This window comes from Carlito syrichta, unplaced genomic scaffold (genome assembly GCF_000164805.1).
Source record: "Carlito syrichta isolate Samal-C Ts95f unplaced genomic scaffold, Tarsius_syrichta-2.0.1 Scaffold305688, whole genome shotgun sequence".
NCBI classification, from domain to species: Eukaryota; Metazoa; Chordata; class Mammalia; order Primates; family Tarsiidae; genus Carlito; species Carlito syrichta.
Window position 1 is genome coordinate 9,877 of NW_007249784.1, and position 23,197 is coordinate 33,073.

The 23,197-nt window shown below is 54.8% G+C and overlaps 3 protein-coding genes across 3 annotated transcripts; all 3 read left to right on the forward strand.

Annotated features, from left to right (window-relative positions):
* Positions 1-6: 6 nt before the first annotated feature.
* NLGN2 (neuroligin 2) lies at positions 7-11,390 on the forward strand. Its single transcript, XM_008062314.1, has 7 exons — positions 7-234; positions 3,638-3,688; positions 5,791-5,940; positions 6,105-6,290; positions 6,413-6,605; positions 6,973-7,569; positions 8,391-11,390. The coding sequence occupies exons 1-7, from the start codon at positions 129-131 to the stop codon at positions 9,262-9,264; spliced, it is 2,157 nt and encodes a 718-aa protein (XP_008060505.1). The 5' UTR covers positions 7-128; the 3' UTR covers positions 9,265-11,390.
* Positions 11,391-11,937: 547 nt separating this feature from the next.
* On the forward strand, positions 11,938-13,171 carry SPEM1 (spermatid maturation 1). Its single transcript, XM_008062315.1, has 3 exons — positions 11,938-12,081; positions 12,181-12,241; positions 12,444-13,171. The coding sequence occupies exons 1-3, from the start codon at positions 11,938-11,940 to the stop codon at positions 13,169-13,171; spliced, it is 933 nt and encodes a 310-aa protein (XP_008060506.1).
* Positions 13,172-15,778: 2,607 nt separating this feature from the next.
* Positions 15,779-17,502, forward strand: CUNH17orf74 (chromosome unknown C17orf74 homolog). The gene is made up of 3 exons (XM_008062316.1): positions 15,779-15,916; positions 16,069-16,126; positions 16,238-17,502. Exons 1-3 carry the CDS (start codon positions 15,779-15,781, stop codon positions 17,500-17,502), a joined length of 1,461 nt encoding a protein of 486 aa, XP_008060507.1.
* Positions 17,503-23,197: the final 5,695 nt, after the last annotated feature.

Below are 23,197 nucleotides of genomic sequence, written 5' to 3' on the forward strand. Positions count from 1 at the left end.
CCACTCCGCCCCTGGGCGCCCGCCGCTTCCAGCCGCCTGAGGCACCCGCCTCGTGGCCCGGCGTGCGCAACGCCACCACCCTGCCGCCCGCCTGCCCGCAGAACTTGCACGGGGCGCTGCCCGCCATCATGCTGCCTGTGTGGTTCACCGACAACTTGGAGGCAGCCGCCACCTACGTGCAGAACCAGAGCGAGGACTGCCTGTACCTCAACCTCTACGTGCCCACCGAGGACGGTAAGGGCGCGGGCACCAGGTCGGGCACCCAGTGGACACAGCCCACAAACGTTCATGCAGACCCTCAGGCACGGGCACAGCTCCTGGGCTCAGAGCTGGGCCTTTGTGGACGCAGTGAGGGGCAGTGTGTCCCTGCGGCATCTGCACGCCCTCTGAGGATGGTAAGAGTGCCTGCCAGGCAGTCCCAGGCACGCATCCCACAGACAGCCACCCCAGAAGTTCTTTGTGTCCATCTGGTAGCAGGCACCATTCTCTCCCCAAAGAGGAACACAGAGTCAACCAGCTATTCTCAATACGGCCACTAAGTGTGATCAGGTGATCTATCACATGCCTAGACACCTACTCCAACTCTACCCCACTCCTGCCTCCAGGCCTGGGCCTGCCCCTGGCAGAACACCTGCTTTAGCTACACCTACAAGGACAAGTAGTCTCTTCCTTTTACCCTCCCCAGGCCTGCATGGGCCAACTTCCACCTAATCGCATCATGTCTAGAGCCCCTCACCTGAACTGAGTGCCCTTAGCAGTGGTACTCACGTCTTTCTCTTCTCCATGATGTTCTGTTCCCTGACCCCTGTACACCCCTGAAGCACCAGGGAAGCTCCTTGCCAAGGGCTTCTCTACTCACAGCACAGTTCTCCCCTCTTCCCCGGGCTCTTGAACTGCTGTTCTCATTAATGAACTCCTGTTCACTACAGGACTGTTCATAGTCCCCAGCACCCCCGAACAGGTTTCCACCCTACTACTTCAGCACACCAAGATTATTCAGAATACCTCCCAGCATCTACAACAGAGGGTAATAGGTAAATTCCAGCCATCCCAGCCCCCACATTACCCTTCTGACACCCCATCTCACCATTCCAAAACATACCAACACCTGTACAGAGACATCCACTGCTACAAGACACCACACAGGCCTTGTTTCCAGCAATGTCACACATACCTTCACATCAAGTACTCAAGTCCCACCATAGACTATGAATCCCAGCTACTCAACATTCAGATTGTATACCCAACCAACCTATCCACTGTCCATGTGCTCCACCATCCCACAGTTGCAATTCCCAACACCTTCACATAGCATACCCCCCCAATACTTCTCTGAAATTGTATACCTCCATCACTCACACAGACCCAGGTTCCCCAGTATCCCTGGATATAGATCAAGTCCCCTAGTAACACCCACACATACACCTTCTACCCCAGTAGCCCGGCACCTGGACTGTGGGCTTCAGTGGGCCACTCACACCTCAGTCCCCTACACTCACGATATTTCTCAAACATTTACCCCAGCTCCTATCTAGAGATGATCTGCACCATACCTCAGATGGTGACAGCATACTCAGTAACCCTACACACTACTCACAGATCAAGGACTCCAGCAACCAGAATCCTCTCACGTCAATCACAGAACTCTGCACCTCAACACCCCGCCCAACAGTCCATCCTAACCCCTCCCAAACAGGTCATCCACCCTGTATCCCTCATAGCAGCTGTACACCCTGACCTAACTACCCCTCTCCATATAGACTCCACCTCCTAACGACCCATACACACAATGCCCAATATCATCTGTTCTAATCCCATCCAAATTCTAAGCACTCAACTCCCCTATAGACCATTTACCCCAATACATTCCATACATCCTCCCTAATACCTCACTACCCTCCACATGAGAACCATCCACTGCATCCCAGTGCCCTCCCACCCGTGAGTCATTCACCACAGTGTCTCTATACAGACTATCTCAACACTCCCCACTTGTGAACTCTCTACCCCCACACTTTGGCATAGGCTGACCACCTCAGTGCCCCCTACTGGGCTACCTCATTCCCCCCCATGTGAAACATCCACGCAACACTTCCCACTGTGGACTGTCCACCTCAACACCTCCACACAAGTTGCCCACCCCCTGCCCCCACACCACCCCCATGCCCACACGTTCTATATTTTTAAACCATCGCTAATTTGCAGACCTGTTTGGGGCCTGACACATTCAGGTGATCTCACTGAATCTTCACACCAGCTCTGGGAGGAAGAGGTTGACTCAAGCACACACTCACACAAACACACACACATACACTTTGTGTTCTCGTGTGCACGTATGCCCTATTTCATCCCCGCCCTGTTCCCTCGCAAAGAAGAGACTCTTTTCCCAAGGGGTTCCTGTGGGGACCATCACCACCAGTTAGGAGCCTTCCAGAGCTAGCCCAAGCCTTGCAGACCTATCCTTTCTTGTGCTGGTCCCCATACCATTGAGGAAGCAGCTTGGGGAAACCCTTGAGCAACTTCCCTGACCAATCCCCCTAATCTGAAAGAAGCCTTGAGCCAGTCTCAGGGAAAGGTCCCAGACTCCGCCCAGAGACTGGTGTACTTTGTGGCTCCCAGCACCTCCTGGCACCTTGTGTGTCAAACTGGTTCACGGTACTGTGTTTCCTGTTCCCTATTTGTGGACTGAACCCCCCAGGTGGGGAGGGAGTTTTTTGGCAGTGGAGCAGGGGTATGGATGTGGGGGATGGCTGGCGGCCCTGGTGGGAAGTTCACCATTCTGGGGGAGGAGAGGAGGCCTGGGCAAGGGCCGAGGTTGCGGGGAGCTCGGAGGGATGAGTTGGAGTGGAGGGCAAGACCTGATGACCCCTTTCCCTGCTTGGCCCACACTGGGGAGCTGGGGTGAGAAGCCAAGCTTGTGAGTGCGGATGGAAGAGAAATGCTGGCGGTGAGGTTGGGTAGGCGGGCGGGCATGCCTAGCTGACCTTCCTACAGTCTCCCAGTGGGGAGAGGGGGAGTGGAGGGCTTCTGGGGGTGAGCTGTGGGGCAAGCTAGCCCCCAACCCCGTCCTGCCCGCTACCCTCCAGAGTGGTTCAGAGGGAAGCAGACTCCTTCCCGTTGTAGTCTCTCCTCCCTTCAGCCTGGGGTGAGGATGGCAGGCAGGCGCTTGGCTGACCCTGAAGGGAGCCTTCTGAGAGGTGGCCTGGGTAACAAGCTGACCTTGGTCTTCTGGGGCTCCGGGCGGGCTTTCCTTCCCCTCCCACCCCACCTCTAACACTGTTTCATTTCCAGCAATTAGCAAACACACCAACAAGCCAAATCCTTTCCAGCCAAATCAATGTCTTAAGACAGGCCTCAGCCCACTCAGGCACCCCACCCCCCCAAAACCAGCCTTTTCTTTGGGGCATGACTTTTTCCGGGGAGGGGAACAAAATTGGGTTGTAGAAACGTTTTTCTCTTTTCTTGGTTTCTTTTTCTTGCAAAAAAAAATTTTGCTTTTTTTGGCTTATTTTTTCTGCCTCCCCCACCCTCCCCTTTTCTGCTTTCTCTCCTCCCCTCCCCATCCACCACCTCCCCCGACCCCCATCTTTCCCCACAAAATTGTCCTTTTTTCTCTGTTTTGTGTTCCCGGTCTTAGGTCCGCTCACAAAAAAACGTGACGAGGCGACGCTCAATCCGCCAGACACAGGTAGATTTAAAAATCCCGCTGCTGCATGTGGTTGCTTATCAGAGGACGTTTTCATGGCCCTGTCCCTAACTAAATGTCCCCACAGCCCTCAAGGCCCCTCAGTCGTTCTCCCAACTAAAAATGAAAAAGAAAAGAAAAGAAAAATTTTGAATAATTGGAAAAAAGAATTATGAAAACTTCAAATGAAATTTGAGCAATGTTGGACCCACCAGAAAACCTGCAAGAAAAGCTAAACATGGTGAAAATAAGGTGGAAAAACAAGAGAAATTGGAATGTCAGAAAAAAAGAATTGGATAAAATATTTAGAGTTTGAAAGAAAATTGGAGATGGTTTTGAAACTTGTGAAATGTAACATTTGAAAAAACAATTTGAATTTGGAGCAAAACAACACCTGAAAAAAGTTTAAAACTTGGCAAATTGACACAATTGAAACATCAGAAACCTGCTACAATTTCCAAAATCCTGTCAGACACAGAAAATGTAAACATTTGAAGTGAATTAAATAATTTGGAAATTTTTGAAAACAGGGCCCAATGTCTTGAAGTTTCACCACAAAATTTTGAAAAAAAAAATGCAAAGAATTTTTTTCTTTTTTTCTTTTTTTCCAAAATGGATCTTTTTGTTTTTTCTTTTCTTGTGGAATCTGCCCCGAGAGCTTCTTGCTTTTTGGTTGTTGTTTTTTCTTTCTTTCTTTCTTCTTTCTTGATCCTGTTTTTTGTTGTTGGTTTTGAATTCTTGTTGCCCCAGCCCCTCTTCCTGCTCCTTCCCTTTCTGACTCCTCCCCCACCCCACACTGGGAGCGGGGTGGGGTGAGGGTGGGAGAGAACTGAGGACTTTTAGGACAGGACCTTGGAGGGAAGGAGATTCTAGCCTGAAACTGCAGGGTCATTGGAGGTTTAGGACAAAAGGGGGAAGGACAGGATTTGGGGAGGACATAGAGAGGGTGCTGCCCACCTGGGAACTCTGGCTGATGAAGTCAGGAGTGTGGAGACTGCAGAGAAGGTCCAAGAGATGGGAGCAAGGACTTTGTCTCTGGGGGTCAGGGGGGATGTCTTAGTGACTTGCAGGTTGACCTTCTGGCAGGAAGAAAGTTTCTAGCAGATGAGGGAGGTGGGCAGGTGTTGGGGACCAGCTGTGGCGACCCAGGCCTGGTTTTTGTTTGCTGAGCATCCAGGCTAGTCAGGGATGACCGGTGTCAAGAAAGCGGATGGCCTGTGGCCCAGGGGTGACCCCAGCTCCGGCACTGTGACTGAGTCATGGGGGAGCTGCAAGGGAGGGTGCCATAGCCTTGGGGACCCTGACAAGCCCTCTCAGACTCCTACCCTCTTCTGGAATTAGTCATCCCTCTGTCTGGTCTGGAGTGTCTCAAGGGCCTTCTACGTGTGGCAGTGATTAGAGGATGCTTTGGGACATGGGAAGAGAGGGAGTCTAGGGTAGGAGCCAGGGCTCAGGCCAGTTTGTGGGGGTTCAACACTAGAGAGCTGCACCCTGGCTTCATTAAGCAGGCTCTTCCTCCTGCCACAGTAATTAGGCTGGGGGTTGCCATGGTGACTGGGGAGGTGACCTAGAAAGGAATTAGGGCGGGGAGGAGACCAAGCCCCCAGGGACCCTAGGCCTGGCACCCCCTCACCCACAGATCAGGGTACCATGTGGAGTGGAGGCCCAAGGTCTGAGTCAGAGGAGTTGCCAGGACCCTCCCAGCATCTCTAGCTCTCGTTCTAGCCTCGGGAGCTTGCTCTTTCCAGAAGCAGGAAGGAGATTTGCTGTGTGTGTGTGGGAAGGGGGTTCCCTGGATCCAGCAGATGCCCTGAGGAGGGCCACCTCCCACCCCCGGCCTCCATGGGGTTTCTTGGAAGATCTGCCCAGCATTTGGAGAAGTGATGTCGGGCAGGCTGGCAAAGGATGGGGAGGGACCTTCTGCCAGGGCTAGCTGGAGAGGGAGGAGGGGAATCCGGTCTTGCCCCCCAGGGATGGGAGTGACATGTCCCCTGAGCTCCATGCTGGTCCTCAACAGGCCCGGGAGCTAGGCAGTGCTGCTTCCGTTCTGACTGTGTCCTTGTCCCTGACCCCCTGGCCCACCTGCCCATCCCCTCCCCACGCAGATATCCGCGACTCTGGGAAGAAGCCTGTGATGCTCTTTCTACACGGCGGTTCCTACATGGAGGGCACCGGGAATATGTTCGATGGCTCAGTCCTGGCCGCCTATGGCAACGTCATCGTAGCCACGCTCAACTACCGTCTTGGGGTGCTCGGTGAGGGTGGGCAGCTAACTTTGGGGGCAGAGGGAGTCTGGGAGGCAGGCCTGGTGGGCAGGGTTCCTCCAAACCCAGCAGAATGGCCTCTGGGCTGAACTGAGCTGCCCAGGAGACAAGGGTGCTGTGACACCTCCAGAGAGTCCCCTTCTTCTACCTCCCAGGTTTTCTCAGCACCGGGGACCAGGCTGCAAAAGGCAACTATGGGCTCCTGGACCAGATCCAGGCCCTGCGCTGGCTCAGTGAAAACATTGCTCACTTTGGGGGTGACCCTGAACGCATCACCATCTTTGGGTCCGGGGCAGGGGCTTCCTGTGTCAACCTTCTGATCCTCTCCCACCATTCAGAAGGTACCAGCAGTGTCCCCAGCCTGCTCCCCGCTTCCCCTTCCCACAGCCCTGACCCTGCCAGCTCCCCCTTCTCTTTCTGGCTGACGCTCACAGCCTAGCCTGAGGTCTGCCTGTCCTGCCAGGGCTGTTCCAGAAGGCCATTGCCCAGAGTGGCACCGCCATTTCCAGCTGGTCTGTCAACTACCAGCCGCTCAAGTATACGCGGCTGCTGGCAGCCAAGGTGGGCTGTGACCGGGAGGACAGCGCTGAAGCTGTGGAGTGCCTTCGCCGGAAGCCCTCCCGGGAGCTGGTGGACCAGGACGTGCAGCCTGCCCGGTATGGGGGTGGGAGAGGGCCGGGTCTGGGTCTTCAGTCTTCTTGCTGGTTCCAAGGAGGGTGAGATGAGAGGTGCCTGCACACATTCCCTTTGGCAAGGAGAGGTGGCTTCAGGCTCCTCTAGTGGTCTCCTCTTGGAAGACTTCCCTCAGTGGAGGTGCCCGAACAGACCAGGTGAGCACAGGGTGCCACAAAGTGCTTCAGGATGACTTCCAGAGAGTCCAGATGCCCTGAAGGACTCGTAGGAGGTTTTCAAGTAGAAGAAAAGGGTCTTACAAGCAGAGGGAAGCACCTGCATGTGGGCTTAGCAGGCCATGGGTTGAGAAGAGGCCAGTGAGATGATGAGACCCTGACCCCTTTTCCCCAGTTACCACATCGCCTTTGGACCCGTGGTGGACGGCGACGTAGTCCCTGATGACCCTGAGATCCTCATGCAGCAGGGAGAATTCCTCAACTACGACATGCTCATTGGTGTCAACCAGGGAGAGGGCCTCAAGTTCGTGGAGGACTCTGCAGAGAGTGAGGATGGCGTGTCTGCCAGCGCCTTTGACTTCACTGTCTCCAACTTTGTGGACAACCTGTATGGCTACCCAGAGGGCAAGGATGTGCTTCGGGAGACTATCAAGTTTATGTACACAGACTGGGCCGACCGGGACAATGGTGAGATGCGGCGCAAGACCCTGCTGGCACTCTTTACTGACCACCAATGGGTGGCACCAGCTGTGGCCACCGCCAAGCTGCACGCCGACTACCAGTCCCCTGTCTACTTTTACACCTTCTACCACCACTGTCAGGCTGAAGGCCGGCCTGAGTGGGCTGATGCTGCACACGGGGACGAACTACCCTATGTTTTTGGTGTGCCCATGGTGGGCGCCACTGACCTCTTCCCCTGCAACTTCTCCAAGAATGATGTCATGCTCAGCGCTGTGGTCATGACCTACTGGACCAACTTCGCCAAGACTGGGTGAGGGCCAGAGGGGCTGGGTGGGGCCGGGTGGGGCACCCTCCTTCCTTCACACTCAACTTTCCTCCATTAAGACACTCAACCCTTGCCAACCCTCTTATTTGAGTGAGACCAACTCAGACACCTGCTGAACACCTTCTCTGTGCCAGACATTGAGTTGAATGTTGAAAATTCAGCAGCGTCAGACAGAAAGGTCCCTGTCCTTTCTGAGGTGGGCTCACTCAATGACTTTGGCTTGGTGTCCATTTCTCCTTACTCCCTTGCTTCCTGTCCCTGCCCCCGTGCTCCACACCTCTGATCACTCAGGTGTGTGTGAGTAGTGTAAGGGTTCGTGTCTGTTTCTTGCTTTCTGTCTCTGTCTCTGTCTCTTGAAATCCACTGATAGCACTCCCCTTCCCTCTGTGCTCTTTGGTCTGTTTACTTTTTGTTGTCTCTGGCTGTTGGCTGGTTTCAGCCTGGCTGTTTCTCTGCCTCTGGCTGCCCCTCCTGTGTCTTTGTCTCTCTGTTTCTGTCTCTATCTCACTCAGGCTCAGTTTCTGCCTCTCCCTGGTCATCTCTTTGTCTGTCTGTGCCCCTCTGTCCTCACTTCTGGTTGTCTCTGGCAGTCTATATCTACATTCCTATTTGTCTCTCTGTCCCTATCTCTTGTAGTTTCTCTGTCTCTTTGTATACATCTGTGTCTCTCTGCCCCTGTGAATTTTGCTCTGGCTTTCCTGCCATCTCGCAGTCTTTCTGCATCTCCATTCTCTCCCCCCCCACTTCTGCCTACCCTGCTGCGGAGCCTTGCCCTCACTCCTTTCCCTGCTCTCCTGTACCCACAGTGACCCCAACCAGCCAGTGCCGCAGGATACCAAGTTCATCCACACCAAGCCCAACCGCTTTGAGGAGGTGGTGTGGAGCAAGTTCAACAGCAAGGAGAAGCAGTACTTGCACATTGGCTTGAAGCCACGCGTGCGTGACAACTACCGTGCCAACAAGGTGGCCTTCTGGCTGGAGCTCGTGCCCCATCTGCACAACCTGCACACAGAGCTCTTTACCACCACCACGCGCCTGCCTCCCTATGCCACACGCTGGCCGCCTCGCCCACCGCCCGGCGCCCCGGGTACACGCCGGCCCCCGCCACCTGCCACCCTGCCCCCTGAGCCTGAGCCTGAACCAGGCCCAAGGGCCTACGACCGCTTCCCTGGAGACTCACGGGACTACTCCACAGAGCTAAGCGTCACTGTGGCCGTGGGGGCCTCCCTCCTCTTCCTCAACATCCTGGCCTTTGCTGCCCTCTACTACAAGCGGGACCGGCGGCAGGAGCTGCGATGCAGGCGGCTTAGCCCACCTGGTGGCTCAGGCTCTGGTGTGCCCGGTGGGGGCCCCCTGCTCCCTGCTGCAGGCCGTGAGCTGCCACCAGAGGAGGAGCTGGTGTCACTGCAGCTGAAGCGGGGTGGTGGTGTCGGGGCGGACCCTGCTGAGGCCCTGCGCCCTGCCTGCCCGCCCGACTACACCCTGGCCCTGCGCCGGGCACCGGACGATGTGCCTCTCTTGGGCCCCGGGGCCCTGACCCTGCTGCCCAGTGGCCTGGGGCCACCACCACCCCCACCACCCCCCTCCCTCCATCCCTTTGGGCCCTTTCCCCCTCCTCCCCCCACTGCTACCAGCCACAACAACACGCTACCCCACCCCCACTCCACTACTCGGGTATAGGGGGCGGCTTGGGGAGGCCCTCCTCCCCGACCCTCCCCCGCCCAGCCACTCCAAAGGCAGGGAGGAGGACTTGGCAGCAGGCTTTTCTCCTGTGGAGTTGTCACGCGTCATCGAGCAGCATTAAGTTGGACACAGGATTCCTCACTGGGATGCGTGTTTTTCCCATGCAGAGAGGCCCGTTCACTTCTCCGGACCTGGGCCTTTGAACAACTGGGGGTGTTTTTTCCCCTCCACTGGGACACCAGTCTTCGGTGTGTGGAAATGTGGAAGTATTTTCCCACGTGGAGGTGTGCTTTCTCACAAGGGGGTGTGTTTTCCCATGTGCAGGGTGAGGTTTTTTTTGCCGCCCTGGACACATGTTGGCCCCCTCAAAGAATTTTGTGGGGATTTGTACCCCAGAATCCTGTTCCCTCATGCCTTCTCCCACCTCCTCCCCTCTCCCTCCCCCTGGAGACCCTGGAAGTGGTGTGTTCACATACAGTGACCCTTGACCACCAGACAACACAGGGTGGTGCCTGGGAAGCTTTGAGGAAATCACAGCCCCACCTCACCCCTGCCCTCCCACCTCCTCCCCCACCCTTGCACCCCAGCAAAGCATGTTTTTCCCTCGTGGCACAAGTCAGATGAAGCACGTTTTCCCAGGGAGGCTCTTACCTTCCACAGAGGACAGTCAGATTTCCTACTGGGGGGAAGGGAGGAGATCCATGCATCCTGGTGCTACCTGGAAACTAAATTTCCCATGGTCCAGGACGTTTCACTGAGTGGGAACATGTTCTTGCATGTGGATGTGCGTTTTCCCAGGCAGAGGGTCCCTCTCTCCCTAACACTCCCCTGCGTCCCCCAGGCTTCAGGCCCAGCACTCAGTTACTCCTCACATAGCAAGTGGGAAGAAACTTCCAGTTGACAGGAGCTGAGGGGGATGTACAAACTCTGAGGGAGTGCTCAGCCCTCCCTTCCTCAGAGATGCTGAGTTGAGGGGAGGGGGTGTGTGGCATGTGCCACTCACAGAGGCCATGCATGTTTGACCAAAGCCCTCATCCGGGGTCTGAGGATAGCCTTTCCCTCAGGCCTCAGATCATTGCTCATCTGTGCCAAACTGGGTAGGTGGATTTGAGGAGAAAGACCCCCAAAATGTGCCAAGGATTCCCTATTCCCAGGGCAGGGCAGGGGAAGCTGGGGGCAAGTGGGATACAGGGTGAAGGATATGGCAGGTTAGGGGGCTCCTGCCTGTGTCTCCTCTCCTCACTGTGTCATCTCCCCTCCCTGCCTCAGTTCCCCATTCTCCTTCATCTGCCTCCCTCTTTGGAGCTGTCCCCATCTCAGTGTCAGACCAGCCTTTTTCCCTCAGCTGACAATGCCCGCTTCTTTGGCCTCCCTCACCCCTGCCCCCAGCTTGGCTGAAGGAAAGGAGCAGTGGAGGATGGAGGGAGGCAGCAGAGAGAAAGGTCTCACTGGACAGATTGGGGAGAATGAGGTCAGCTGTGCTGAGGAACAGATGGAGGGGGCAGTGGGGGACAGGGGACACGGCTTGAGCAGCACCGACAGGAAGAATTTGAAACGTGTGAGGGGCCTGCCCAGAGGTCCTAGGGTTCTATTCCCCAGAGTCAGATACAAGGACCTCTGGGGAATAGAACAATGTCAGAAGGATTTTGAGGAATGTGAATGGAGGAGGGGAGCATCCTTATCTGCTGGCATTGTGTGGGCTGTTAGTGCCAAACTTGAGGAGGGCGTGGGGTGCTGTCTTCCACTGACACCCAAATCCAAAATCCCTGGTCTTGAGTCCCTAGAACTTTGCCTCTTTACGCCCTTCTCCTACCTCCATCCATGGAAACTTAGTTTTCTGACCCTTTCCCCTGCCTGGTCTAGTTCCCTTCCAAACAGCCATGCCCTCCAAATGCTAGAGACCTGGGCCCTGAACCCTGTAGACAGATGCCCCCAGAATTGGGGCATGGGAGGGGGGCTGGGGGACCCCATGATTCAGCCACGGACTCCAATGCCCAGCCCCTCTCCCCAGAACAATCCCCTGACAGTCCCATGTCCCTACCCCAACCCTTTGCGGCTCTGTACACATTTTTAAACCTGGCAAAAGATGAAGAGAATATTGTAAATATAAAAGTTTAACTGTTGCTTGTGCCTGCTGTGTTGTGGGGTGGGGGGTGGGGAACTCCAAAGAAACAAACCTTGGGGAGATAACTGGATGAAGAAGGAGGGAGTGCTATCCCACAGCCCTTCTTTTCAGTGAACAGCACTGAGGTCTGAGAGGAAGGAGTGGGTGCCAGGGTCAGGTTGCCATGGTAATGGAACTGTGTGGAGAGTGAAGATCAGGGCCCATGTCTGTGCAGAGATGGGAGCCTAATGTCCTAGGAGGGGCAGGAGCTGATAGGGTGGATGCCAAACAGGCCACAGGGCCAATGGACTGGTCCCTGCAGCTGGCTACAGGAGAGACATGCAAGGTGAAGGGTTTGGCCTCTGCCAGGGCCTGAGCTCAAGCTGGAGGGTCAACCATGGGCCCAGGACTCAGAGTAGTCTCTTGACACATTGTGAGGGATTACCCCAGCAGCATTGTGACCCGCTAATCCTCAGGACCCACAGAGACAGGAAGATGGCTCAGTGGACACTGTAGGCACACAGTGGGCTGGGGGCCTAAGGGCCCCAGTGGCCCTAAGGACCCCCATGGCCATGGCTGAGCGGCCGCGGCCCGGGTGGGCCTCGTATCACAACCCCAACACCAACAGCTGCCAGGACCTGGGCAACTCCATCCTGCTGCTGCTGGGTCTCATTATCTGCATTAACATTGGCATCAATATGGTGACCCTGGTCAGGATGGGACTGGGTGGGAGGGTGCTGGTGGGATGGTTGGAGGTGGGCCTGGTGGCCAGGACCTGCCTGCCATCATGATGTCCTCCCCTCACCTAGCTCTGGAACCGACTCCGTGGCATCTTGCACCATATGTTCCATCATATCATTTGTGAGAAAGGTAAGCAGAGTTGGAGATTGGGGCATAGGAGGAGCAGAAACCAGGTGTTCTAGTCCCAGCCCTAAGCTAGCCCCTTCCCTTCCTGCTCTCCCCACTCAGACACCATAGCTGTGCAGCTTCTCTCCCTGAGCCCTCTCCATTCCTGTAAAAGCTAGACTCCCCTGACCCACAAAAGCACCTTTCACCTCTCCCTGACTCACAGAAGCGCCTAAGCCAACCTCACCCAGGAAGGAGTCCCAGCCCTCAAAGAAGGAGAACTCCCCTGCCATCCATCTTCGATGCACCATGGACCCTGTGAAAATGACTGTGACCCCCCCACCTACTCGCCACCATCGACATCGAGGCTCTCTGTCACGCTATGCCCGCCGCCCAGTAGCTCGGACCCCTGATACTGATGACGAGAAGCCCCAACATCAATACGCAGCAGTCTGCTCCCACCGCCAGAATGGCCCTGAGGACTGGGAAGACTTCCGACCCACCCAGGGAACCTGGGATCTCTGGACTCGGGACCCTCCAGAGATGCCTCCCCAGACCATCCGCTTCCAGCCCACTGTAGAGGGAAGGCCTCTCAAAACAGAGATGCGGTCAGAGCTAAGCCTAGAGGCCTACGTGTATCCTGTGAATCCTCCACCTCCCAGCCCTGAGGCCCCAAGCTATAAGAACAGTGAGGTGGGGGCGGCCACAGAGGCAGAGGCAGCTCAGTGCCAGCCCGCCCCCCAACCTGTCATAGGCCCAGCAGCTGTCCCTGATTTCACCAAGCGCCGCTCCTCAGGCAGAATAGTGTATGATGCCCGGGATGTGAGGCGGCGGCTTCGAGAACTGACCCGGGAGGTGGAGGTTCTGTCCCGCTGTTACCCCCTGACCTCTGGATCCAGTATTGCTAATGGGACAAGCAAGAACTGGCTGTACCATTCCCTGACCGAGAAGTGACTGAAAAAAAATAAAAAGGAGAGAGGAGGTGGTCTGTGGTGGTGTTTGGGGATGCCAGATTGTGAAGAGAATGGTCTCCTTGGCAACAGGACCCTGAGAATCCTGAAGACTCTCATCAACCTCTTGCCCCAAAGACCTTATACTCAGCCCTTTACTAGGCTCTTCTTGGTTCCAAGGCTCCCACCTGCCTCTATGTTGTTTCTTTAGTGCCCAGAGAAGCTTCCAAATTCCACGCCAGATCCCTGAGCCATCCTGCACTAGAGGAGAGCTCTCCATCCCCATGACCCTGGCTCCTCAGAGGCCTGGTCCCTACCGGAGCCCAGGTTTAGGCTACAGCCACAGGTGTGGTGTGGTTCCCACTTAAACCAGTTTTCTTTGGGAAGGGATGACTGAGAGGGCATCTGGCCCCCTCACAATTCCCCAGTCAACCTGAAGCTCCTGTATCCTCAAGCATGCTTGGGGTAGAAGATGAAATAGGGCTTCATCTCAAGGGCTGCCTCATCATAACACCATAGTCCTCTGAGACCTCACTCCTCTGATTAGCCTACCACTCCACAAATGAGGAGACTGGGGTTTAGAGAGGCCAAGTGACTTGCTCATGGTTACACAATCACCAAGGATCAAGGTCATGGTCTCAGACACTCCATTCTCATACTCCTGCAGGTAGATTCCCATTGCCACTGAGTCAGCCTGGCCCACTAGAACTGTAGAACTGCCCCCCCCCTCAGTTTGCCATGTGAACTCATTAGAATATTCCATACACTGGGCAGGGAAGCTCAGATCCTGCCCTTCTTCTAGACAGTTGGGATCACATGTACGTGGACACAAAACAACTTGGGAGTGAGGAGCCATGTGAGTGGGCACAGACTGAAGGAGTTGAACTTCACCTTCCATGCTAGACAGACTCCTGGAATAGGCACAGACTGACCTTTTGTGAATCACTCTACTTCTCTGTTCATTTACATTCAACCAATGTTATTGATCATTTTTTTTTTTTTTTTTTTTTTTTGAGTTGGAGTCTCACTCTGTCGCCCAGACTGGAGTGCAGTGGCCGCTCCCGGTCACCGCAGCCTCGACATGCTGGGCTCCGGTGATCCTTCCGCCTCAGCCTTCCAAGTAGCCGGAATTACAGGCATGAGCTACCACGCCCGGCTGATTTTTTGATTTATTGTAGAGATGAGGTCTCGCTGCCCAGGCGGGTCTTGAACCCATGGGCTCAGGCAATCCACTCACCTCAGCCTCCCAAAGGCACGGGATTACAGGCTGAGCCACTGAGCCCGGCTTGTTATTGATCATTTTAAGTTGATTCCGTTCAGTGGAGATATACTGAGCATCTACTATGTGTTTCGAGGCTGGATGGGAAAAGCCCACTGGGCTCTCCTCTATTTCTGCTATGTCATTCACTGTGTAAACCAATGGCTTGCAGTCCCCAGGGCACCACTTTCACAGACCCCAGTGATGAACCTGGTTTAAATCAGACTCCTTTTGTCATACGAACAATTACATCTACTTTGTGCTTTGTTAATTTCGTGTGGTGTTTTGTTTTGTTCTTTTGAGTTGGAGCCAGCCTCTGTCGCTCAGGCTGGAGTGCAGTGGCATTCTCACAGCCACCACAGCCTCAGCCTTCCAACCTGCTGGGCTCAGGCAATCCTTCTGCCTCAGCCTTTCAAATAGCTGGAACTCTATAGGCACGTGCCACCATGCCAGGTTAATTTTTTTTATTGATTTATTGTAGAGATGAGGTCTCGCCAAGTTGTCCAGACTGGTCTCCGCCCATGGGCTCAGGCAATCCTCTCACCTCAGCCTCCCAAAGTGCTAAGATTAAAACCGTGAGCCACCGCACCCAGCCTCATATGGTTTTCTTAAAGTGGCAACTTAATGGTTTTTCAACTTGAATTGAGGGTGGGTCAATGGAAGGGCAAGTGGTTCTTGGTCATTGACAGGGGCAATAAACTTGGCAAAGTGGCAGTCAGTCTGGTTTTGAAGGGAAGGGGCCACTGGCCTCAGGGACCACCAATGCCTAGGGCTGCAGTCCCTGGCCAGGAAAGGTTGAGCAGAGATGGGTGCTAGAGGAACTGTGCTAGGATTGATACAGCAGGGTGATGCCCTAGGGGACTCTTGGTGTTACCCACCTATCCAGTCACCCTTGCTCTTGGTCTCAAAGTAGGCATGGGGTGGGGCACACCAACAGGCTACATAGACTGCCATAATGCCTCAAAAGAACAATGAAACAGAGGAAATACTTTATGCATGAGTCAACCCCCGTGAAGACTGTCTCATACTGTAACTATGATATTTTCCTATCAGGAACCAGGTGTGGGGTTAAATAAGCCTCATGGAGATAGAGGAACAGACTGAGCTCTGGGGTATCTGGGGACTGAGCTCTTTCAAGTGGGAGCTGCCAATAGGCATGGCCACTTAAAGGGGTCAGCAGAGTGGATAAAAGATTGCCACCTCTGCATTGTGACTCCCCCTAATTGGCCTTATTATGACCTGGCTCCCTTATCAGCTGGTAGGTATCTCCAGATACTTGTATGAGTGCAGTATGGGTTGGGACCGGGGGGGTGGGAGGGACGTGGCCCTGGTGGCCCCAGAGCCCTCCCCCCCATGGAAAACCAGCTATGGCAGAATACCCAGGGCTGCTGCCATCAATACCAAGAAAATCCCCAGGATGTTGAGGACCTCTTACTCCTGCTGCTGGGCCTCATCATTCTTGTCAACATCAGCATCAACATTACAACTGTGGTCAGTGATAATAATGGACCATCCCTAGGGGTGAAGAGGGCCGAAGGTGGGAGCCAGCCACAGCCTGCACCTCCACCTGCAGGTGCTGGCCTGACTGGGGTGGGAGTGGGGTTGGAGAGCCTGGCCTTACCCCTATCCCAACCCCGCTCCAGATGTGGCATGGGCTCCAGAACGTCTTGGACAAGATGATCGACTGTACTAATCAGAAAAGTAAGTATGGCCACTGGAGAGGTAGGGGAGACCCCCACATAGGCCCCAGTATTTCCAGTCTTGAACTCTTTTGACGATTGCCCTAACCTCATGGACTCTTGCCTCCCCTAGATGAAGTTCAGACTAGTGAAAGTTCCCCCAAAGATCCCCCAGCCAAGGCCCAGGACGTCCACATCCACTGCAAACTGGACCCTGTACAGCTGAAGATGGCCCAACCCACACGCTACTCCTCTTTCTCCTGCCACCATCTCCGCAACCACCATCGCCACCACCCCTGTCGCCGCCGTTTTCGCCACTGCAGCCGCCAGCAGCGGCTGCAGAAACACAGACAACACCCCCACAGCCACTCAGCCTTCCGTAACCAACATCACAGGCACAAGATGTCACAGCTGCAGCCAATACCTTTCTTTGATCAGGAGGACCCGGAGGAGGAGGATGACCTGTCATTGCCATATCCCAAGTACCCACGTGGCGGCTGGGGTGGGCTCTATCGGCGAGTGGGTCCGCCCTCCAACGTGGGGCTGTGGGGCCTTCAGGGTGGAATCCTAGCCAGCCTGCCGCCACCCTCTCTCTACCTGTCACCAGAGCTGCGCCGCATGCCCAAGCGCGTGGAGGCCAAGTCTGAGCTGAGGCTGCAGTCCTACAGGCCCCATTATCCACAGTCCCGAACCTGGGGTAATGTGGAGGAAGAACAGTGGGCCCAGTCTCCACCACCTCCCCGCCGGCTGCCCCCTAACCCCACCTTGGTCCCTGGGGGGTACAGCCCTTACTCCTCAGTAGGCCGGATACTGTATGACTCCTGGGATCAGCGGCGGCGTGTTGTGGAGGGCTCTGAGCCCCCACCTGCCTTGGTGTCCCGGAACTCCCGGTCTGAGGCCCAGGGCTACCGGGAACACTACTCCCCACAGTCCCACCGGCGTAGCCTGCCCGGTCATGCTCACAGTCAGTCCAACCGCAGCCCCCACCCGTCTGTGGGACACTTGGGCTATTGCTCCCGGGAACCCCAGGAAGCACGGCGCCGGGCAGCTGACTGGGCTGAGGCTCTGCCCGTTCGGCATCCTCTGACTACCTCTGTCTCCCTCACGGTGCTGGGTGAGACCTCACACCAAAGGGTCCCAGCTCCCAGCCCAGTCCTGCTGCCTCACTCCTCCCAGCCCCTGCCTGAAGCCCAGGCTGCTGATCCTGCCCCACCTCCAACCACTTTCATCCCACTCAGCCGGAATCCAGGGGGCAATGCCAATTACCAGCTGTATGATAGCCTAGAGCTGAAGCGGCAGGTGCAAGAGGGCAGAGTGCGTGCCAACTCACTGCCACCGCCTTCCACCTCAGCCTCGAGGCCCTCTCTGCACAGGAGCCGGACTGGGAAACTCAACTGACCAGTGGGCAAATATGGGTGGTGGAGCAGGGCATGGAGGGAGAAATAAAGAGAAACAGTACAGGAAACACTGTAGTGGTCTTTGGCTTGGAAGCGCCACTCTTTCTGCCAGTGTGGGTCCCAGCCCTTGGCTTCTTGAAATGAGAAACCAGTGACCCTTTCTTGATGTGAGGCTCCCCTTGGCTTAAAGGGTCATACTCCTGCCAACAGGCCCCTCCTGGTACTGCACTAAGTAGATCTTGCAGCAGCTGACTCCAGACCACCAATCTCTGACCACACACCCTGGCCCTCCACTCTCCCTGTTACCAAAGTGATCTGAATATTCTGACCTCAGTTTATTTTTAAATTTGCATTTATTTGTTTGTTTGTTTGAGTTGGAGTCTCACTATGTCGCCCAAGCTGGAGTGCTGTGGCACACTCACAGTCACCCCAGCATCGACCTGCTGGGATCCAGTGATCCTTCCGCCTCAGTCTTCCAAGTAGCTGGAACTACAGGCGCACGTTACCGCACCCGGTTAATTTTTGATTTATTGTAGAGACGAGGTCTCACAAAGTTATCCGAGCTGGTCTCAAACCCTCGGGCTGAGGCAATCCACTTGCCTCAGCCTCCCAAAGTGCTGGGATGACAGGCTGAGCCACCAAGCCCGGCCTATTTCTTTTCTTTTGAATCAGAGTCTCACTTCGTCACCCAGGCTGGAGTGCAGTGGCACCATGATGGCTCACTGCAACCTCGACCTCCTGGCTCAAGCAATCCTCTTGCCTCAGCCTCCCAAGTAACTGGGACTTCAGGCACGTGTCACTACCCCCAGTTAATTATTTTATTTTTGTAAAGATGAGGTCTTGCTATGTTACCTAGGCTGGTCTCAAACTCCTGGGCTCAAGCAATCCTCCAGTCTCAGCCTCCCAAAATGCTGGGATTATAGGCATGAGCCACTGTGTCTGGCGTGACCCAGGCTGGGCCTGTGAGTCCTGTTTGGGATCTACTTAGTGCCTGGTACAGGACCAGGCCAAGACTCTGAACTCCAGCCAGGCCTCCCCTTAAATCCTTTTATTTAAAGATTCTCAAATGAGATTGAAGGAATGATGGAATGAGTATGTATTTCAGTGCGTGAATCAGTGAGCAGTAGGGGGAAAATTGAGAGAGAGGGGAGGTGTGTGGGCTTCCAGATCCTGCTTGGCTGTCTATGCTCAAGTTACTCAAACCCGGTTAACCAGGGAACCTCACCTTGGGCCCTCTTCTTCCTCTGCTTCCCTCATTGTGACCCCAACCACCTGCCTCATTATGACTCAGTCCTTCTCCCCCTCCCCCACTACAAGAGTCTGGCTCCTAGTATGTGGGGGCCAGGGGGCCCAGGTAGTCCTGGGACCCCAGGCGATGGGTGAGCGAGCCCACTATAGAGCCCAAGTGTGCTCTGGCACCAACCCCAGGAAGTGCCAGGACTTAGGAGACTCGATTCTTCTGATTCTGGGCAGCTTCATCTTACTCAACGTGGGGATCAATGTGGTGACTCTGGTCAGGACAGGGTCTGGGCACAGGATTAGGGGGGTTTGGGGGTCTCAAAGGGACGGAGGTGGGAGGGTTGCTGGGTTGTGGTCAGACAAGGATTGGACTTGAGGGCTCACTCTACTTCCAAACTCCCCTCCCTGATTCCCTCAGCTCTGGAAGCATCTGAAGAGTTCCTTGAGGATCCTTTTTCATCATTTTTTCCCCAAAGGTGAGTGGGCCCTGACATGGGTTCCCAGGGATGTGGGCTTGCCCCTTTCTTTTATCTCTATCCCAATTCTCAGGCCTAAGAAACTCAGGCCTTGCTGCATCCCACCTCTCCCTGCAGACGAGCAACCCAGCGGTATAGGCAGCCATCCTGTGTGCATGTGTTGCTCTGTGGATCCCAAGAACCTGTGCTCTAAAGTCTCTTCCCGCTTCCATCATCACTCAAGCTTCCTGCTCAGGCACACTAACCACTTTGACTCCTGGATACCAGACACAAAGGATAAGAAGGTTTCTAGGTGCTGGTGGGTGCCACCTGAACATGGACATGCCAAGGCTCCCACAGAGGCTCCATGGGGACTGTGGAAGGAGGGGATGATGGGAGCTGGGGAGACCCATCAGGTCACAGCCTTAAACGCCCAAGCCTCCTTGCTCTCCAGGCCAGAGACATCGTCCCAATTCCCAAAGATGGGCATGTCGGACATGATTCCACTTCACTTGCCCCAAGAAAGCAAGACTAAGACTGCAGACTCGGCCCCAGCCAAGGCCCCGGCTCAGGACCAGACCCATTCCCCAGCCCACACCCAGACCCACTCTCCATCCCACAACCAAGCCCACACACCAGCCCCTACGCTAGCCCACAGACAAGCCCACGCACCACCCCCTACACCAGCCCACTGCCAAGCTCACGCACCAGCTCCTACCCCAGCCCACAGCCAAATCCATGCACCAGCCCCTACCCCAGCCCACAGCCAAACCCATGCACCAGCCCCTACCCCAGCCCACAGCCAAATTCATGCACCAGCCCCTAGCCCAGCCCACAGCCAAGCCCATGCACCAGCCCCTACCCCAACCCACAACCAAGCGCACGTACCAGGCCCTACCCCAGTTCACAGTCAGACCCACACACCAGCCCCTATCCCAGTCCATGCCCAAGTCCACTCTTCAGGCTCTACCATATCCCAGGCCCTGGCCCACACCTCAGCCCAAGTTCAGACCCACTCTCAGCCCCACACCTCTGAACACACCCACTGCAAGGCCCACAGTCCTAAGTACACCTCAACTCATCCCTCAGCCCACTCCCCAGTCCAGGCTCCTGCACATACTCCAGCCCACTCCCAGACCAATGCCCCTAAGCCCATATCAGCTCATGCTCCATCATATATTCCAGACCATAGTCATCTAATCCAAATCCCAGGCCCTCCCCTAACTTTTTCCCCAGCTGCTACTCCTGTCCTAGCTCCTAGATCAGCCCCTGTCCCAGTCTCTGCCCCTACACCGGCCCCAGTTCTGGCCATGGCCCCGACCTCCACTCCAGTCCCCGTTCCTGTCCCTGTTACCACCTCTACCCCTATCTTAACTCCTATTCCCTCTACCCTGCCTGCCTTCAGTCATAGCCTCCCCACTGGCTATACAGTCTATGATGCCCGCAGGGCAAAGCAGAACTTCTTCTGTGTGCGCACTCCCCGGGACTCTAGGTATTCCAGAAAGGACTTGGGTACCCTCTCCAAGCCCCAGGAAGGTCAGGGCTTGAGGAGCCCTGGTACATCTGAGCAAGCATCAAAGCAATGCAGTGGAGACAGTGCCAAGTCTTCTGAAGGATCCAGACTGGGCTATCTGGAGCAGAGAAATGTGAAATGGAAAATCTCAGATGATGACAAAGACAAATGCTCCCAGACCAAGACCTTCCCTTATTGCAGCTTCCATCCTTGCAGCTCTGAGAAGAACATAGACTCCCAGGCTCCAGTCTACCCCAAGTTCTTGGTGTACTCCCAGGGTACTGCATCTTCCAAACCTTGCCTTCATTCTCCAACCACGGCCGGAAAATCATTATGCACCCTTCCTCTACCGTGCACTCTTTCCCTGCCACTTGTTCCTCCCAGATCCTTTGTCCTTCCTCAACCCACCAACCACCAGAAGCTTCCCAAGTCTCCTCAGTCTGTCTTTTCTTCCCAATTCCCTTCCCCTCCCCAGTTCTCCCCCATTTCCCAACCTCTGATCCAACCTCAATGTCCTGAACTTCATAAGAGTCTAGGCCTTACCCAAGACCCTGGCCTTCAAAGTAAGCCATGCCCTTCAAAAGACTCCAGAATTCCCAGGAACCCAGGACTTATCCAAAATCCAGGCCTCCACAAGAACCCAGGCCTTAATCAAGATCCAGGCCTCCCCAAGAACCCAGGCCTTAATCAAGATCCACGCCTCCATAAGAACCCAGGTTTGGCTCAAGATCCAGGCCTACACAAGTTCCCAGGTCTTACCCAAGATCCCAATCTCTGCAAGAATCCAAGTTCTTCTCAAGAATCTGGTCTTCACAGGAATTCAGGTGTTACTCAAGATTCTGGTCCCCAAAAGAACCCAGGTACTTTTAAGAGCCCAAGTCTCACCCAACCTTCTGGCCTCCACAAGAATACACCATTTACCCAAACTTCTGACCTTCAGGGGAGTTCAGGCTTTATGCAAGACTCTGGAGTATGTAAGAATCTTGAGCAAAACCAAAAGACTGTAATCTACAAAAGTCAAGAACCCTCCCAAGCAACTGGCCGCCAAAAGAAGGCAGGCCTTTCTCAAGATTCTGGAGGTTGCAAGAATACAGGCAATGTCCAAGATCCAAGTGTCTATAGGACCCTAGGCCTTACACAAGATTCTGGATCACAGAAGGGCCTATACCTTGCCCAAGACTCTGAAGTCAACAACAACCCTGGACTTATGCAGGAATCTTGTCTCCACAAAAGACCAGGCCTTGTCCAAATCTCTGGACTCCCAAAGTGCTCAGGCCTTACCCAAGATTCAGGTGACTACAAGAATCCAGGCCTTACCCAGGATTGTGGTGTATACGAAGTCCCAGGCCTTACTCAAGATCCCAATCTCCACAAGAATCCCAGCCTTACCCAAGCCACTAAAGATGAAAGATTTATCCCTACTCAGGATGTTGGAGTTTACAGGTGCCCAGAACATAACCAAGACCCTAATCGCCGCAAGTGCCCAGGAATTAATCAAGATCCTGGCCCCCATAAAACTCCAGCCCTTTCCCAAGATTCTGGCTGCCCCAAGATATCAGGGCTTACCCAGGAATCTGGCCTCCACAAGGACTCATGTCTCATCCCAGATTCTGGCCCCCGCAAGGACCCAAGACTTGCTCTAGGTACTAATTCTGTCCAAGTCTCCTGCCCACTTCAGATGCCCAAGACAACAATGTCCCTGATGAAGTCGTTTGTGTCTGAGAAGGCTGCTCAGAAGGAGGATGCAGAGCAGCATGTATCCAGAACTCCTGTCCCATTCAATCAGAACTCTTGCCCTTCCAGAGCCCAGGTGATCTCCAACAACCTGAAAACCTTCTCAGAGGTACCTGTACTGATTGAGCTGCAGCCATGCTCCCGGAGGACAGGTACCCAAGACTGGGTATACCGTCCTGTGGATGTAGTTCCTTCAGGCTGCCAGAACTATTGTCAGATATCCATGCCTCCCAAAATCAACTGGAAGTACCACTGTCCTGGACCAGGCACCCAGGCAGGGCATGTGGTTTTTGATGGCTGCCAGAGACAGCTGGCAGTGGTCAGGGACAAGTGTGAAGCTCTGTCTCCCAGGCACCTTCACCAAGAGGCATCCAGAGACTCAGGGGAAACCAACAAAGAGTGGGGATATCAGAATGTGATGAGGACCTTGGACAAAGAAGGCACAAAGGTGCATAAGGAATAAAGAGGAGAGTGAAGTTTTCTGTGGTTGTTTGAGAATGTCCACCCCAGCCCATCCCTGTGCCGGCCACCCACAGGGCCTGATGAGATCGGGAATTATCATGTCCCTGCTCCTCCTCCACAGCTGAATAGCTAAGCCCATTATCCTCAAAGCCCAAGTGCTGTATTGACTGATACAGTAGACACTAGCCAAATGTGACTATTAAAATGTAAATTCAGCCGGGCTCGGTGGCTCAGCCTGTAATCCCACGCCTTTGGGAGGCTGAGGTGAGTGGATCGCCTGAGCCCTCGGGTTC

Excerpts from the sequence above, each read along its gene's own strand:
- NLGN2 (XM_008062314.1), top strand. The coding sequence starts at position 129 with ATGCTGCCTGTGTGGTTCACCGACAACTTGGAGGCAGCCGCCACCTAC. Across the intron at positions 235-3,637 it reads CTACGTGCCCACCGAGGACG|GTCCGCTCACAAAAAAACGT; the intron begins GTAAGGGCGCGG and ends TCCCGGTCTTAG. Across the intron at positions 7,570-8,390 it reads ACCAACTTCGCCAAGACTGG|TGACCCCAACCAGCCAGTGC; the intron begins GTGAGGGCCAGA and ends CTGTACCCACAG.
- SPEM1 (XM_008062315.1), top strand. The coding sequence starts at position 11,938 with ATGGCCATGGCTGAGCGGCCGCGGCCCGGGTGGGCCTCGTATCACAAC. Across the intron at positions 12,082-12,180 it reads GCATCAATATGGTGACCCTG|CTCTGGAACCGACTCCGTGG; the intron begins GTCAGGATGGGA and ends CCCCTCACCTAG. Across the intron at positions 12,242-12,443 it reads TCATATCATTTGTGAGAAAG|AAGCGCCTAAGCCAACCTCA; the intron begins GTAAGCAGAGTT and ends CCTGACTCACAG.
- CUNH17orf74 (XM_008062316.1), top strand. The coding sequence starts at position 15,779 with ATGGAAAACCAGCTATGGCAGAATACCCAGGGCTGCTGCCATCAATAC. Across the intron at positions 15,917-16,068 it reads GCATCAACATTACAACTGTG|ATGTGGCATGGGCTCCAGAA; the intron begins GTCAGTGATAAT and ends ACCCCGCTCCAG. Across the intron at positions 16,127-16,237 it reads CGACTGTACTAATCAGAAAA|ATGAAGTTCAGACTAGTGAA; the intron begins GTAAGTATGGCC and ends TGCCTCCCCTAG.